Source organism: Macaca fascicularis, chromosome 16, assembly GCF_037993035.2.
Source record: "Macaca fascicularis isolate 582-1 chromosome 16, T2T-MFA8v1.1".
Taxonomy (NCBI): Eukaryota; Metazoa; Chordata; class Mammalia; order Primates; family Cercopithecidae; genus Macaca; species Macaca fascicularis.
In genome coordinates, this window is record NC_088390.1 from 86,752,885 (window position 1) to 86,766,882 (window position 13,998).

Below are 13,998 nucleotides of genomic sequence, written 5' to 3' on the forward strand. Positions count from 1 at the left end.
CTACGTGCAGTCCTCCTATGGCCTGTGTTCTCAGTGTGGTTCTCTGCCACCTCCCTCTGTCCCCTGTGCTTCACGCCCCCTCCTCCTTCCCCCTGAGTTTGGATAATTCATGTCTTCTGGTAGTTTCCTGAGAAAGGGGATGTGTCTAGAAATGCCCTTTTTTCTGACATATATCTGTGGCCTCCAGTCCACACGCCCCTCTGCATTATCTTTTCTAGAAAATAAAGCATCTGTTGGCTGCTGGAGTGAAGGAGGGGGTCCACCTGCTGTGTCAGGGCATTGGGGTGACAGTGTGCTGGATGGACCATGTCTTTTTTTTTCTTTTTTGAGACACAGTCTTGCCCTGTTGTCCAGGCTGGAGTACAGTGGTGCAGTCTCGGCTCACTGCAACCTCCGCTTCCTGGGTTCAAGTGGTTCTTGTGTCTCAGCCTCCCTAGTAGCTGGGATTACAGGCATCCACCACCACGTCCGGCTAATTTTTTGTATTTTTAGTGGAGATAGGATTTTGCCATGTTGGCCAGGCTGGTCTCGAACTCCTGACCTCAAGTGATCCACCCGCCTCAGCCTCCCAAAGTGCTGGGATTACAGGCGTGAGCCACTGTGCCCGGCCTGGACCGTGTCTTAAACAGACTTTGAACCCAGTCTTCCTTATTTCATCACCACCTCCCAGTTTGCAGTGACCTGCACAACGTGTGTCTGCTTTTTGGGAATCCTGTGACATAAAACGCTCAGCTCTCAGCACTGCCCACTGTGGCCCCAGGACTCCATGCTGTCAGGCCTCATATGTCATTTACCACGGGTGCAGCTCGTTCTCAACTTCTAAAATTCTGTTCCTGTTATCCTGTTCACTATTCCTCCTCCTGTCCTTGTCAGTTTATGACTTTTTATTTTTTTCTGAGACGGAGTCTCACTCTGTCACCCAGGCTGGAGTGCTGTGGCGCAATCTCGGCTCACTACAACCTCCGCCTCCCAGGTTCAAGTGATTCTCCTGCCTCGGCCTCCTGAGTAGCTGGGATTACAGGTGTACTCCACCACACCTGGCTAATTTTTGTATTTTTAGTAGAGACTGGGTTTCGCCATGTTGGCTAGGCTGGTCATGAACTCCTGACCTCAGCTGATCCTCCTGCCTCAGCGTCCCAACATGCTGGGATTACAGGTGTCAGCCACTGCGCCCAACTAGTTTATGACTTTTTAAATACAATTTATATTCTGTCATCGGAGTGGGGTTTGGCAAAGAGAGTAAATAGATGCGTGTTTTCACATGGCCATCTTTACCCAGAAGTTATGATGCTTTCTTTATCATGAATATTGGTTAACAAGGCCAAGCCGGGAGGGGAAGACCTGTGAACTCTTCCCAAGAAAGAAATCCTAGCAGCTGTGTGCTCTTGAGTTCACGCAGAGAAGTGAGGAGAGTAAGTCTTAGGAAGGCGAAATCAAGTGGAATCATGATTAGAGCTTTGACTTCTGACATTTTCTTTTGGTTTCTAAAGTGGACTTTGGAGAACTTGCAACAAGACACTCACAAGACCTCAGCAGTAAAAGATTAAACGAAGCCGTGACGGTGAGACCGCCCACCTCCTCAAACTCACAGAGGGAAACGCATTACCACCTGAGCTCCCAGGTCCGAGAAATGGCTGGAAAGATCGACTTGCTCAGAGACAGCCACATCTTCCAGATCTTTTGGCGGAAAGCCGCAGAGCCACTGAGTGAGCCTCGGGAAGAACAGGAAGCCGCAGAGTTGCTGAGCGAGCCCGAAGAAGAATCAGAAAAGCACATCCTTAAGCTTGAAGAGGTGTACGACTATTTGTATCAGCCTTCTTACAGAAAGTTCATTAAACTGTACCAGGATCTAAAGTCAGGAGAGGTCACCCTTGCAGAGATTGATGTCATCTTCAAGGACTTTGTGAATAAATACACGGACCTGGCTTCAGAACTTAAGATCATGTGCACTGTGGACCACCAGGGCCAACGTGATTGGATCAAGGAGCGAGTCGAACAGATCAAGGAATACCATCACCTGCACCAGGCCGTCCACGCAGCCAAGGTCATCTTGCAGGTCAAAGAGAGCTTGGGACTGACCGGTGACTTCAGTGTTCTCAACACTTTACTAAATTTTGTAAGTTATTTGCTAGGGACTGTGGGGGTTGGGAGGAGCATCGTGCCTCAGGCTCTTCAGGAAGCTTGGGCTTTGTGGCTTTGAAAAGCGGGGTGGATGACTTAGAGCTTCCGTCAGGGGTTCCTGTGTGTGTGGTACTTGAGGCCTGAATATCCCAAGGGCTTTGTTTTTACCTTTGTTTATAAATAAATTCCCTACCTTAGCCAGAGTGAGTTTTCTTGGGTCAGTATGAAGATCAAGAACTCAGGAAAGGGCAACATTCCTCTTTTCATAACCAGGCATTTGTAAAGGGTCATAGGCTCTCTTCAGGTTACAGAAGCCAAAAAGAAAACCACTTTGTCAACGGCCCAGCTGCATCTCCCAGTTCCACCCAAAAGCCGTAAATCAGTTGTTTCTGTTAGAGTCTTATAAGAGGTGAGTCTTTTGCTTTATTTTTTATTTTTTTTTATTTTTTGAGACAGAGTCTTGCTTTGTCCCCCAGGCTGGAGTGCAGTGGCGCGATCTCAGCTCACTGCAAGCTCTGCCTCCTGGGTTCACGCCATTCTCCTGCCTCTGCCTCCTGAGTAGCTGGGACCACAGGCGCCCGCCATCTCGCCAGGCTAATTTTTTTGGTATTTTTTTTTTAGTAGAGACGGGGTTTCACCGTGTTAGCCAGGATGGTCTCGATCTCCTGACCTCGTGATCCGCCCGCCTCGGCCTCCCAAAGTGCTGGGATTACAGGGGTGAGCCACTGCGTCCGGCTGAGTCTTTTGCTGTTTGTGTTTTTAGGTAGAATGAGATAACGATTAGAATTTAGCATAAAAGCTGGAAATCACAGCCAGGCACAGTGGCTCACGCCTGTAATCCAGCACTTTGGGAGGCTGAGGTGGGCAGATCACCTGAGGTCAGGAGTTTGAGACCAGCCTGACCAACATGGTGAAACCCCGTCTCTACTAAAAATACAAAAATTAGCCAGGCGTGGTGTCAGGCGCCTGTAATCTCAGCTACACGGGAGGCTGAGGCAGGAAAATCACTTGAACCGGGGAGGAAGAGGTTGCAGTGAGCCGAGATAGTGCCATTGCACTCCAGCCTGGACGACAGAGCGAGACTCCATCTCAAAAAAAAAAAAAAAAATCTGGATTCACACCCATTTACACTTGAACCCTAGTGCATGTCCTTGAGGAAGCAGCTTCTCTGGGCCTTTACTGATAAAGCAGAAAAAGCAACAGTAGTTACCTGGCGGGGTTATGTGAGGAACTGATTTTACAGTCCACATAAAATGCTAAGTGGAATGTCAGGTTCCCAGGAATCACAGTTACTCTTGATCAGGGAGAAACAGCCGTGGGGGTTAGATCATCCAATTCAAGGGTAAGAGCTCGGTGTGCCTGTTGTCACAGTAGTGGCAAGTCTAGGCATTGAGGGAGGGTGGGGCTGCTGCGATGGTCGGTGCTTGCAGCTCACAGATTCTGGGGTTCTGGTTCATGAGTTCCAGTCCACAGTAGAGCTTTTTCTTGCAGACTGATGACTTTGACAATTTTGGCCATGAAACCCTGGACCAAATCAACCAGGAGCTCATCCAGGCCAAAAAGCTGCTCCAGGACATCAGCGAGGCCCGGTGCGAGGGGCTGAAGGCTCTGTCCCTGAGGAAGGAGTTCATCCGCTGGGTCCGGGAGGCTCTTGGAGGTAAAATCAGCCTTTGGGGTTGCCTGGAAGTCTGGAGAAAGTTTTCAGATGGCGCACTGTGTGGCGTTCCTAAACTCTTCGGCAATATCTCCCTTTGGCCAAGGGCTAAGGGCTATGTGAAGGCCTGCATGTTTTAGGGAGATGGGCATTGCTCACAGAGTTCACATCGGTACAGTATCTCCTTGTGCTGGTGTAAAAGCCACTCACTTTGCCACACCCCGCCACTTCGGATGCTGTAAATGACTCAGGTTCCTTTTCCTTAAAATCTTGCCCCCCTTTAGCTTTTTCTTCCAGTAGATTTTTTACTGGAAGACAAGGGGAGCTCTTGCCCACAGAGAGTTGTTTTGTTTTGTTTTTTTTTGAGACGGAGTCTTGCTGTGTCCTCCAGGCTGGAGTGCAGTGGCATGATCTCGGCTCACTACAACCTCTGCCTCCCAGGTTCACACCATTCTCCTGACTCAGCCTCCTGAGTAGCTGGGACTACAGGCACTCGCCATCACGCCCAGCTAATTTTTTGTATTTTTAGTACAGACAGGGTTTCACTGTGTTAGCCAGGATGGTCTTGATCTCCTGACCTTGTGATCCGCCTGCCTCGGCCTCCCAAAGTGCTGGGATTATGGATATGAGGCACTGCGCCCGGCCTTTTTTTTTTTTTTTTTTTTTTTTTGAGACGGAGTTTCGCTCTTGTTGCCCACACTGGAGTTCAGTGGTGTGATCTCGGCTCACTGCAACCTCCACCTCCTGGATTCAAGCGATTTTCCTGTCTCAGCCTCCTGAGTAGCTGGGGTTACAGGCGCCCGCCACGACACCCAGCTAATTTTTTGTATTTTTAGTAGAGATGGGGTCTCACCATGTTGGCGAGGCTGATCTCAAACTCCTGACCTCAGGTGATCCACCCATCTTGGCCTCCCAAAGTGCAGGTGTGAGCAAGCACAGCTGTGAGCCACCACTCCCAGCCCCACAGATTTTTCTCACAACCTCTCCATCGAGGCTGTGCATTTCTTGGCAGCCTCTTCAGTTCTGTGGCTTAGATGTTGGCGGAGGAGAGAGGAAGAGGCAGAGGAGGCAGGAGGGGCACAGGCAGCAGTGCAGGTGTGCTGGGGGGTCTGGGGGCCACCACCTGCTGGATCGCAGGCTCTGGCTCTCTTGGGAGAGCTCCCGCTTTCAACGGTGGACTCTTTGGTCCACGCTGATACACATCCTTTGATGAGTGATTTATCCGAGGGAAATGATCTGAGTGTTTCGTAGTTAATTGTGAACATGTTATTTACAGCTGAGCCTTGGTTTCTTTTTGTTTAAATGGTACTGTTGTGTGGATTGAAGGAAACAGGGTACACAAAAGCGCAGTACAGTGCCTGGGACACCGAAGTTACTGAGGAACGGCGAGAGATTGTTTAGTGGTATTAACAAACACTATAGGCTGGGCGTGGTGGCTCACACCTGTAATCCCAGCACTTTGGGAGGCCAAGGCGGGTGGATCACCTGAGGTCAGGAGTTGGAGACCAGCCTGACCAACACGGCGAAACCCTGTCTCTACTAAAAATACAAAAAATTAGCCAGGCGTGGTGGTGGACGCCTGTAATCCCAGCTACACGGGAGGCTGAGGCAGGAAAATCACTTGAACCTGGAAGGCGGAGGTTGCAGTGAGCTGAGATCGTGTCACTACACTCAGCCTGGGTGACAGAGCGAGACTCTGTCTCAAAAAAAAAAAAAAAACACTACAACAGGTGAGGTGTTCTGGACTCTTACTGAAAGCAGAAAGTGGACAGAACCTTACAAATGTATGAAATATCCATTTCAGCTTCAGTAAGGATTACTGCCCAAGACCGGGTCTTGTGCCATCACGGAATAGTCCCACGCTGACCTCCCCTCTTCTCTCCCCCAGGCATCAACGAGCTGAAGGTGTTTGTGGACCTGGCCTCCATCTCAGCGGGGGAGAATGACATTGACGTGGACCGGGTGGCCTGTTTCCATGACGCCGTGCAGGGCTACGCATCCCTGCTGTTTAAGCTGGACCCCAGGGTGGGCTTCGATGCATTCATGAAGCATCTGAAAGAGCTGTGGAAGGCTCTGGACAATGACCAGTACCTGCCCAGGAAACTGGTGAGTCTTATTCTGGCTCTAATGCAGATTACATTGAATACAGCGTGGCTTAGCAACATTAGGGGAGTGACTGCAAACGGTGGTACACCTGTGTGGTAGGTTTGTACACAGCCATTTTCAATGATATTTGAAAAGCTGTTCTTCCTAAATGGAAATTCACCATCTTGTTACTTAGAAAGCAGGATACAAAATGACATGACACATAGTAATCTCTAAGGTGCAAAACACACATGGAAAAAAGACAGAAAGGAAATAGGCTGAAATGTCGCCAGGAGTTTTCTCTGAATTGTTGTAATTGTCCTTTTATTCTGTTACTTTTTGTTATTTTCTATAATTGATATAATATTTTATCAGAAAAAAGTAAGCATTTACAATTAGCCCGGCGTGGTGGTGTGTGCCTGTAATCCCAGCTACTCTGGAGGCTCCGCCTCCCGAGTTGCTTGAACTCGGGAGGCGGAGATAGCAGTGAGCTGAGATCGCATCACTGCACTCCAGTGTGAGCGACAAAGTGAGACTCTGTCTCAAAAAACAAGAGAAGGAAAGAAAAAAGTAAACATTTAAATTTAAGTAAACTTCCTGTAGCAGGGTCTGAATTGACTTATGCAGCTTAACTAGATACCATATCTAGGTATGCTCTGCACGTGGGTGGAGGAAGAAGTGACATATGGAAGGGCAGGTAAAGCTATGTTCATGTTTCTGCTAGAAACTCAGGAGAGTTTCCAAACAAAACCCTCTGTTGTCATTTTTCCTGAACTCCTCTTACTGTACTTGGGGGCCACAGAAGGACACTGGGGACTTGGGACTCCCACAGCCATTGCTTCCAGCGTCACTCCCTGAGGGTTCTCTGCACTGGGGACCTGGCAGAATGATGGCGTCTGGTGGAGAGGCAGACGGGCAGCTGCTCATTCCCTTCTACTCCTCCACAAATATAAGCCAAGTGCCCCCACGTGCCAGCCGGGACACCAGGCACTAGAGGAAATGTGGGTGAACAGCGAGTACAAAGCAGCACTGAGTGACACATCACGTTGTCAGGGTGGCACCGCACCTGGTCCAGCCGGGGCGCTGGGTGGGCGACTGCGTCCTGAGCCCTGCGGAAGCGTGGGGAGAAGGCTGTGCAGCGAGGCAGAGGCGGGAGGCCGACCGTAGGAGGGAGAAGGGCAAGATGCTCTCTCCCACTGTGGCCCGTGTTCTCTCCTTTTGTCCCCACAGTGTGACTCTGCCAGGAACCTGGAGTGGCTGAAGACTGTGAAGGAGAGTCACGGGTCTGTGGAACTCTCATCCCTGACCCTGGCCACGGCCATCAACCAAAGAGGCATGTATGTGATCCACGCACCCAAAGGTGGCCAAAAGGTGAGCGGTCCCCACCCCTCGGTGCAGCTGCCGCCTGTCTGCGGGCTGCTGCCAGTCCAGGGCCTCTGCCCCCAGGAAAGCGACTTCTCGCCTGTGCTCTTCGCAGATTTCCCCAGACACGGTTCTGCACTTGGTCCTTCCTGGGATCCCTGGCAGCCACGAGGAGCCACGGGAGTACTGTTTAGAGGAGCTGAAGGAGCTTTTGAACAAGTTGATGCTGATGTCTGGCAAGAAGGATCATAACAACACGGAAGTGGAGAGGTTTTCAGAGGTGAGGGCGCATCTTTGCAGCGGCGCTAAGCTGGTGGCGTCATCTCATCCGTGGGGGCTGGGTACCCCCAAGAACACGGAAAGGGTTTGACTTGGGATTTGCCTGGTAAGAAGGGCTCTGCTCTTAGGCCCATGGAGAGGAGAGCTGGCACATTTGCAGGGTGCATGGAACTCCAGTCTATGGCCCCAGAGAGAGGTCTTAAGGCGGGCGGGCCCCTGGGTTAGTCCCTCCTTACGACCTGCAGGATGAACACTGCAAGCTGGCAGCCTGTCCACTGCGCTGAGAAGGAAGTCGGTCACCCAGCAGATAGCCCTTAGAAAGACACTTGAATTGCCTCTCTCACTCTGTAAATCGGCAAGAATCCAAATAACTAAGATTTAGATGGACAGAACAGAAGTAATCATATGGAGAATGGTGTACTGGTTTACGTAACAGTCTCTCAATTTTATTATGGGTGCTTTCTTTAAAGTTGATTTGTACTTTACAAATGGTATCCTTTATCTCTGCCGGGTGCGGTGGCTCACACCTGTAATCCCAGCACTTTTGGCTCACACCTGTAATCCCAGCACTTTGGGAGGCCAAGGTGAGAGGATCATTTTAGCCCAGAAGTTCATGACCAGCCTGGGCAACATAGCGAGACCCTGTCTCAAAAAGTATGAAGTTTTTTTTTTCCCAATTAAGAAAAGATAATTAAAAAAAATTAAAACAGCCTGGGCACCATGGCTCACACCTGTAATCCCAGCACTTTGGGAGCCCGAGGCGGGCCTATCACTTGAGGTCAGGAGTTTGAGACCAGCCTGGCCCATATGGTGAAACCCCGTCTCTACCAAAAATACAAAAATGCATGGTGACAGGTGCCAGTAATCCCAGCTGCTCAGGAGACTGAGGCAGGAGAATGGCGTGAACCCGGGAGGCAGAGCAGCTTGCAGTGAGCCGAGATCACGCCATCGCACTCCAGCCTGGGCGACAGAGTGAGACTCCATCTTAATAAAAATAATAATTAGGCCGGGTGCGGTGGCTCACGCCTGTAATCACAGCACTTTGGGAGGCTGGGGTGGGCGGATCACGAGTTCAGGAGATCGAGACCATCTTGGCTAACACGGTGAAACCCCATCTCTACTAAAAATACAAAAAATTTAGCTGGGCGTGGTGGCGGGTGCCTGTGGTCCCAGCTACTTGGGAGGCTGAGGCAGGAGAATGGCGTGAACCCAGGAGGCGGAGCGGGCAGGGAGCCGAGATCGCGTCACTGCACTCCACTGGGCGACAGTGCGAGACTCCATCTCAAAAAAACAAAAATTAAAACAAATTAAAACAAATGATACCGTTTATCTCTACAATGACTCTTTTCCTCATAGAGAGCCATCTTCTCGGGTGGGTTGTGTAGATGAGGAGGGCGGCCTTGTGAGCGCAGATCATGCAGTGGGCCCGTGGACAGGGAGGCCTGTGTGCTGTTGCAGAGCAGCGTGTCGCCCTTTCACGTGGCTCTGTGAGCCAACCTCGTGGTTCTTCGTCTCCAGGTCTTCTGCAGCGTGCAGAGGCTCAGCCAGGCCTTCATCGACCTGCGCTCTGCTGGGAATATGCTGTTCAGGACCTGGACCGCCAAGGCCTACTGCTCCCCCAAGCAGGGTGTGTCCATCCGAATGAACTTTGGCTTGGAGCTGGTGACGGAGCTGGTGGAGGGTGGAGATGTCACTGAGCTGCTGGCAGCCCTCTGCAGGCAGATGGAACACTTCCTTGACAGCTGGAAGAAATTCGTGACCCAGAAGCGGATGGAGCACTTCTACCTGAACTTCTACACGGCAGAGCAGCTGGTTTCCCTGAGCACTGAGCTCAGGAAGCAGCCTCCCAGTGACGCCGCTCTAACGATGCTGTCCTTCATCAAAAGCAACTGCACCCTGATGGATGTCTTAAGGGCCTCTGTGGGGTGCGAGAGTGAGGCCGCCAGGTACCGTGTGAGGACAGTCACGGAAGAGCTCCCACTGATGCTCTTCTCGGAGTTCAGCCTGGCGGACAAGCTAAGGGTCATCATGGAGCAGTCCATGGAGTGCCTTCCTGCCTTCCTGCCCGACTGCCTCGACCTAGAGACCCTTGGCCGCTGTCTGGCTCACCTGGCGGGGATGGGTGGGTCTCCCGTGGAGCGGCATCTCCCGAGAGGTCTGCAAGTCGGCCAGCCCAACTTGGTTGTGTGTGGCCACTCGGAGGTGTTGCCAGCCGCCCTGGCTGTGTACATGCAAACCCCGAGCCAGCCCCTGCCCACCTACGATGAGGTGCTGCTCTGCACCCCGGCAACCACCTTTGAGGAGGTGGCACTGCTGCTGCGCCGCTGCCTGTCCCCGGGCTCCCCGGGGCACAAGGTCTACAGCCTGCTGTTCGCAGATCAGCTGAGCTACGAGGTGGCGCGTCAAGCCGAGGAGCTCTTCCAGAAACTGTGCACGCAGCAGCACCGCGAAGACTACCAGCTCGTCATGGTCTGCGATGGGGACTGGGAGCACTGCTACCTCCCCTCTGCCTTCAGCCAGCACAAGGTCTTCGTCACCCCCCAGGCACCCCTCGAGGCCATCCAAGCCTACCTGGCAGATCACTACCGGGTCCCGAAGCAGACCCTGTCGGCGGCGGCCGTGTTCAAGGACCGCCTGTGTGTTGGGATCGTGGCCTCCGAGCGAGCAGGTGTTGGTAAGGAGAGCGGCAGGGTGGGCGGGCCCCGTCTCCCAGGGACTGCCCGGGGCCCTTCCCCCTCCAGCACATGAAGCCTGTCTGAGGGTGGAGAAACCGAGGCTCAGGGAGGGTGTGATTCATCTGTGGGTGTCAATCAGGGTCTGTGTCAGAACCAGGCACCCTGGTCACCTGGTCTCCCACAGTGGGCATTCCCTGGGCGCCCCATTCCCTTCCTCCTCTCAGCAAACATCTCTGCAGTGTACTTTTTTTTTTTTTGGGATGGCGTCTTGCTCTGTCAGCAGGCTGGAGTGCAGTGGCGTGATCTCAGCTCACTGCAACCTCCGTTTTCTGGGTTCAAGTGATTACCCTGCTTCAGCCTCCTGAGTATCTAGGATTACAGGTGCCCACCACCATGCCTGGCTAATTTTTGCTTTTTTTTTTTTTTTTGAGACAGAGTCTCACTCTGTCACCCAGGCTGGAGTACAGTGGCGTGATCTGCACCTCTCAGATTCAAGTGATTTTCTTGCCTCAGCCTCCCGAGTAGCTGGGACTACAGGCACACGCCAGTTCACCCAGCTAATTTTTTTATTTTTAGTAAATACGGGGCTTCACCGTGCTGGCCAGGATGGTCTCGATCTTTTGACCTCATGATCTGCCCTCCTCAGCCTCCCAAAGTGCTGGGATTACAGGCATGAGCCACCATGCCCGACCTAGTTTTTGTATTTTTAGTAGAGACAGGATTTTACCATGTTGGCTTGTCTGGTCTCAAACTCCTGACCTCAGGTGATCCACCCGCCTCAGCCTCCCAAAGTGCTGGGATTACAGGTGTGAGCCACCGCGCCCGGCCTGAAGTTTACTTCTTCTCCCCTTAAATGCCACTGGCCTCTTTGGGGTTGATGTTGGTCATGTGAGCGAGGAGGGTAGAACTGCTCTACTTGGAAAGAAAGCTGTGTCTCTTGACCCACCCTTCGTGTGCCATCTTGTTTCCCTTAAAAAGAAATAGTAGCTTCTGTTCTGTTGACTTTATCCTATCAGCAGTACCCCATCCTGTTGGGATGAACATTACTCTTCCCCTCCCTGATGAAACCTCTGCTTTTGCTGTGACTTTCATTAGCTAGTCATGTGACGCATAATGGAATTTCAGTCAACAGCAGACCACATATATGACCACAATCCCATAAAATTATAAAACTGTACTTTAAAAATTAGCCAGGCATGGTGGTGTGTGCTTGTGATCCCAGCTAGGGATCCCAGCTAGGAAGGCCGAGGCGGGAGGATCACTTGAGCCCAAGAGGTCGAGGCTGTGGTGAGCTGCAGTTGTGCTGCTGCACTCCAGCCTAGGCAACAGGGCAAGACCTTGGTCTTTTAAAAAAAAAAAGAAAGAAAGAACAAAAGATTATAATACCATATTTTTACTGTACCTTTTCTACATTTAGATGTTTTTATTTTTATTTTTGAGATGGAGTCTTACTCTGTCACTCAGGCTGGAGTGCGGTGGCATGATCTTGGCTCACTGTGGCCTTTGCCTCCTAGGTTCAAGTGATTCTCCTGCCTCAGCCTCCCGAGTAGCTGGGATTACAGGCACCTGCCACCACGCCTGACTAGTTTTCAGTAGAGATGGGGTTTTGCCATGTTGACCAGGCTGGTCTCAAACTCCTGACCTTGAGTGATCAACTGCCTCGGCCTCCCACAGTGCTGGCATTACAGGCCCGAGCCACGGTGCTTGGCCTGGATACGTTCAGATATTCAGATATTTGCCCCTGTGTCACAGCTCCCCACTGTACGTAGGATGCCTCTATGCTGTCATGGTTTGCAGCCCGGGGACAATGGGCTATTCCACCTAGCTCAGGTGTGTGGTCGGCTGTAGTGTCTGGGTTTCTGCACGCACACTGTGTGGTGTTCACAGCGACAGAGTCATTTCACAGTGCGTTTTCCAGAATGTGTTCCTAGTGTTAAGTGGCGCAGGACGGTGCTTTGCCTGCTGTCATGTGGAGGCAGGAGGTGGTCAGGAGAATGAGTAGGTAACGCCTGGGAAATGTGAAGATTCGAGAGCGTGTTCTTCAATCTGATGTGATGTTGCAGCAGTTTTGAATTTTATACAAGGAGAAGTTAACTTCTAGTGGATCTTTCTAGATTCTCTTTTTGTCCTAGCCCTGGGACCTAATTTATATATAATATATATAAATATATATATATATGTATAAAATATATTTAAATATAATACATATAAATATATATATTTTATATATAATATATTTTATATATTATATATATTATATTTACATATATTTATATTTACATATAATATATTTATATTTATATAAATTATATATACAAATATATAAATATAATTATATTTATTTATATATATTTATATTTATATATTTATATAAATTATATATACAAATATATATAAATATATATATTTTATATATATATATATATATTATTTATTTATTTATTTTTTTAGACAGAGCCTCGCTCTGTCGCCCAGGCTGGAGTACAGTGGCGTGATCTCTGCTTACTACAACCTCTGCCTCCTGGGTTCAAGCTATTCTCCTGCCTCAGCCTCCTGAGTAGCTGGGATTACAGGTGCCCGCCACCACGCCTGGCTGATTTTTTTGTTTTTTCAGTAGGGACGGGATTTCACTATGTTGGCCAGGCTGGTTTCGAACTCCTGACCTCAAGTGAGTCCCCTGCCTCGGCCTCCCAAAGTGCCAGGTTACAGGTGTGAGCTGCCTCGCCCAGCCCTAATTTCTATATTTTAATGTTACAGGAAAGTCTCTCTACGTGAAGAGGTTGCACGACAAGCTAAAGATACAGTTAAACAGGAAAAAGGTGCCTCTGAAAACGATTCGACTGATCGACCCTCAGGTGGATGAGAGCCAAGTCCTGGGTGCCCTGCTGCCCTTCCTGGACGCGCAGTATCAGAAGGTCCCCATGCTCTTTCATTTGGACGTGACCTCCTCAGTAAGTGCCCTCCAGCATCAGCTGATGGCCACATCAGTAAAGACGTGGTCCCCAAGTCCCTGCGTGACTCCTTCCCATGTATAAGAATTCCTCGTTTCCACACGCACAGTCCTATGAAGCTCAACAGCGGGAACACGCTCTGAGACGTGTGTTGTCAGGCAATTTCCTCCTGTGTGAGCGTCACGGTGTGCGCTTACACAAACCTAGACGTAAAGCCCACCACACACACAGGCTTCGTGGGACACACGGCGGCTCCTAGGCTGCATATGGCTGTTCTGAATCCTGAAGGCAGTTGTAAAACGGCGTGTTTGTGTGTCTAAACATAGAAAGGGTACAGGGAAATACAGTATTAGGATCTTACGGGGCTGCCCTCGGAGACGTGGGCCGTTGCTGGCTGAACTGTTGATGTCGACCATCAAGATCATCGTGACAAAGAGCAAAATAAGGGGGGTCCTTGGAGTTGGGAGAACTCACCATCGTGTTGTGTGTTTACACCTCGTGCTATTCTGTCCTTAGGTGCAGACTGGAATTTGGGTGTTTCTTTTCAAGCTCCTCATTTTACAATACTTAATGGATATAAACGGGAAAATGTGGCTTCGGAACCCCTGCCATTTGTATATCATTGAAATCCTGGAAAGGAGGACGTCAGTGCCATCGAGGAGGTCTTCAAAGCTGGTCTGTACTGTGGGGCATTTTCACCTGGTGTTGGGGGTCCTGGGGTCCTTCTGGTCTTACTTAAATGTAGCGATGTGTTTAGGTGACTCCATAGCTTTGCCTTACATACTGCAGCAGCTGAGTGTGGTGTTAGTAAAGAAAAGCCCATCTTTAAACTCATGTTTTAATCATGTCTGGGATAAAAGTACTCTTCTGT

The 13,998-nt window shown here is 50.3% G+C and overlaps 1 protein-coding gene across 13 annotated transcripts in view; it reads left to right on the forward strand.

Moving 5' to 3' along the window:
- Positions 1-13,998, forward strand: part of RNF213 (ring finger protein 213) — a 133,555-nt gene that overhangs the window by 68,491 nt on the left and 51,066 nt on the right. For all 13 annotated transcript variants that reach the window (XR_012426302.1, XR_012426303.1, XM_045375697.3 and 10 more), the window contains 8 exons: positions 1,491-2,116; positions 3,613-3,778; positions 5,664-5,881; positions 7,091-7,231; positions 7,338-7,502; positions 9,020-10,175; positions 12,934-13,127; positions 13,644-13,802. Coding sequence is in view for 11 of the 13 variants with exons in the window: in XM_045375697.3 (XP_045231632.2) it covers positions 1,491-2,116; positions 3,613-3,778; positions 5,664-5,881; positions 7,091-7,231; positions 7,338-7,502; positions 9,020-10,175; positions 12,934-13,127; positions 13,644-13,802 (2,825 nt within the window). In the remaining 2 variants the exon portion in view is untranslated. The remainder of the gene's footprint in view (positions 1-1,490; positions 2,117-3,612; positions 3,779-5,663; positions 5,882-7,090; positions 7,232-7,337; positions 7,503-9,019; positions 10,176-12,933; positions 13,128-13,643; positions 13,803-13,998) is intronic.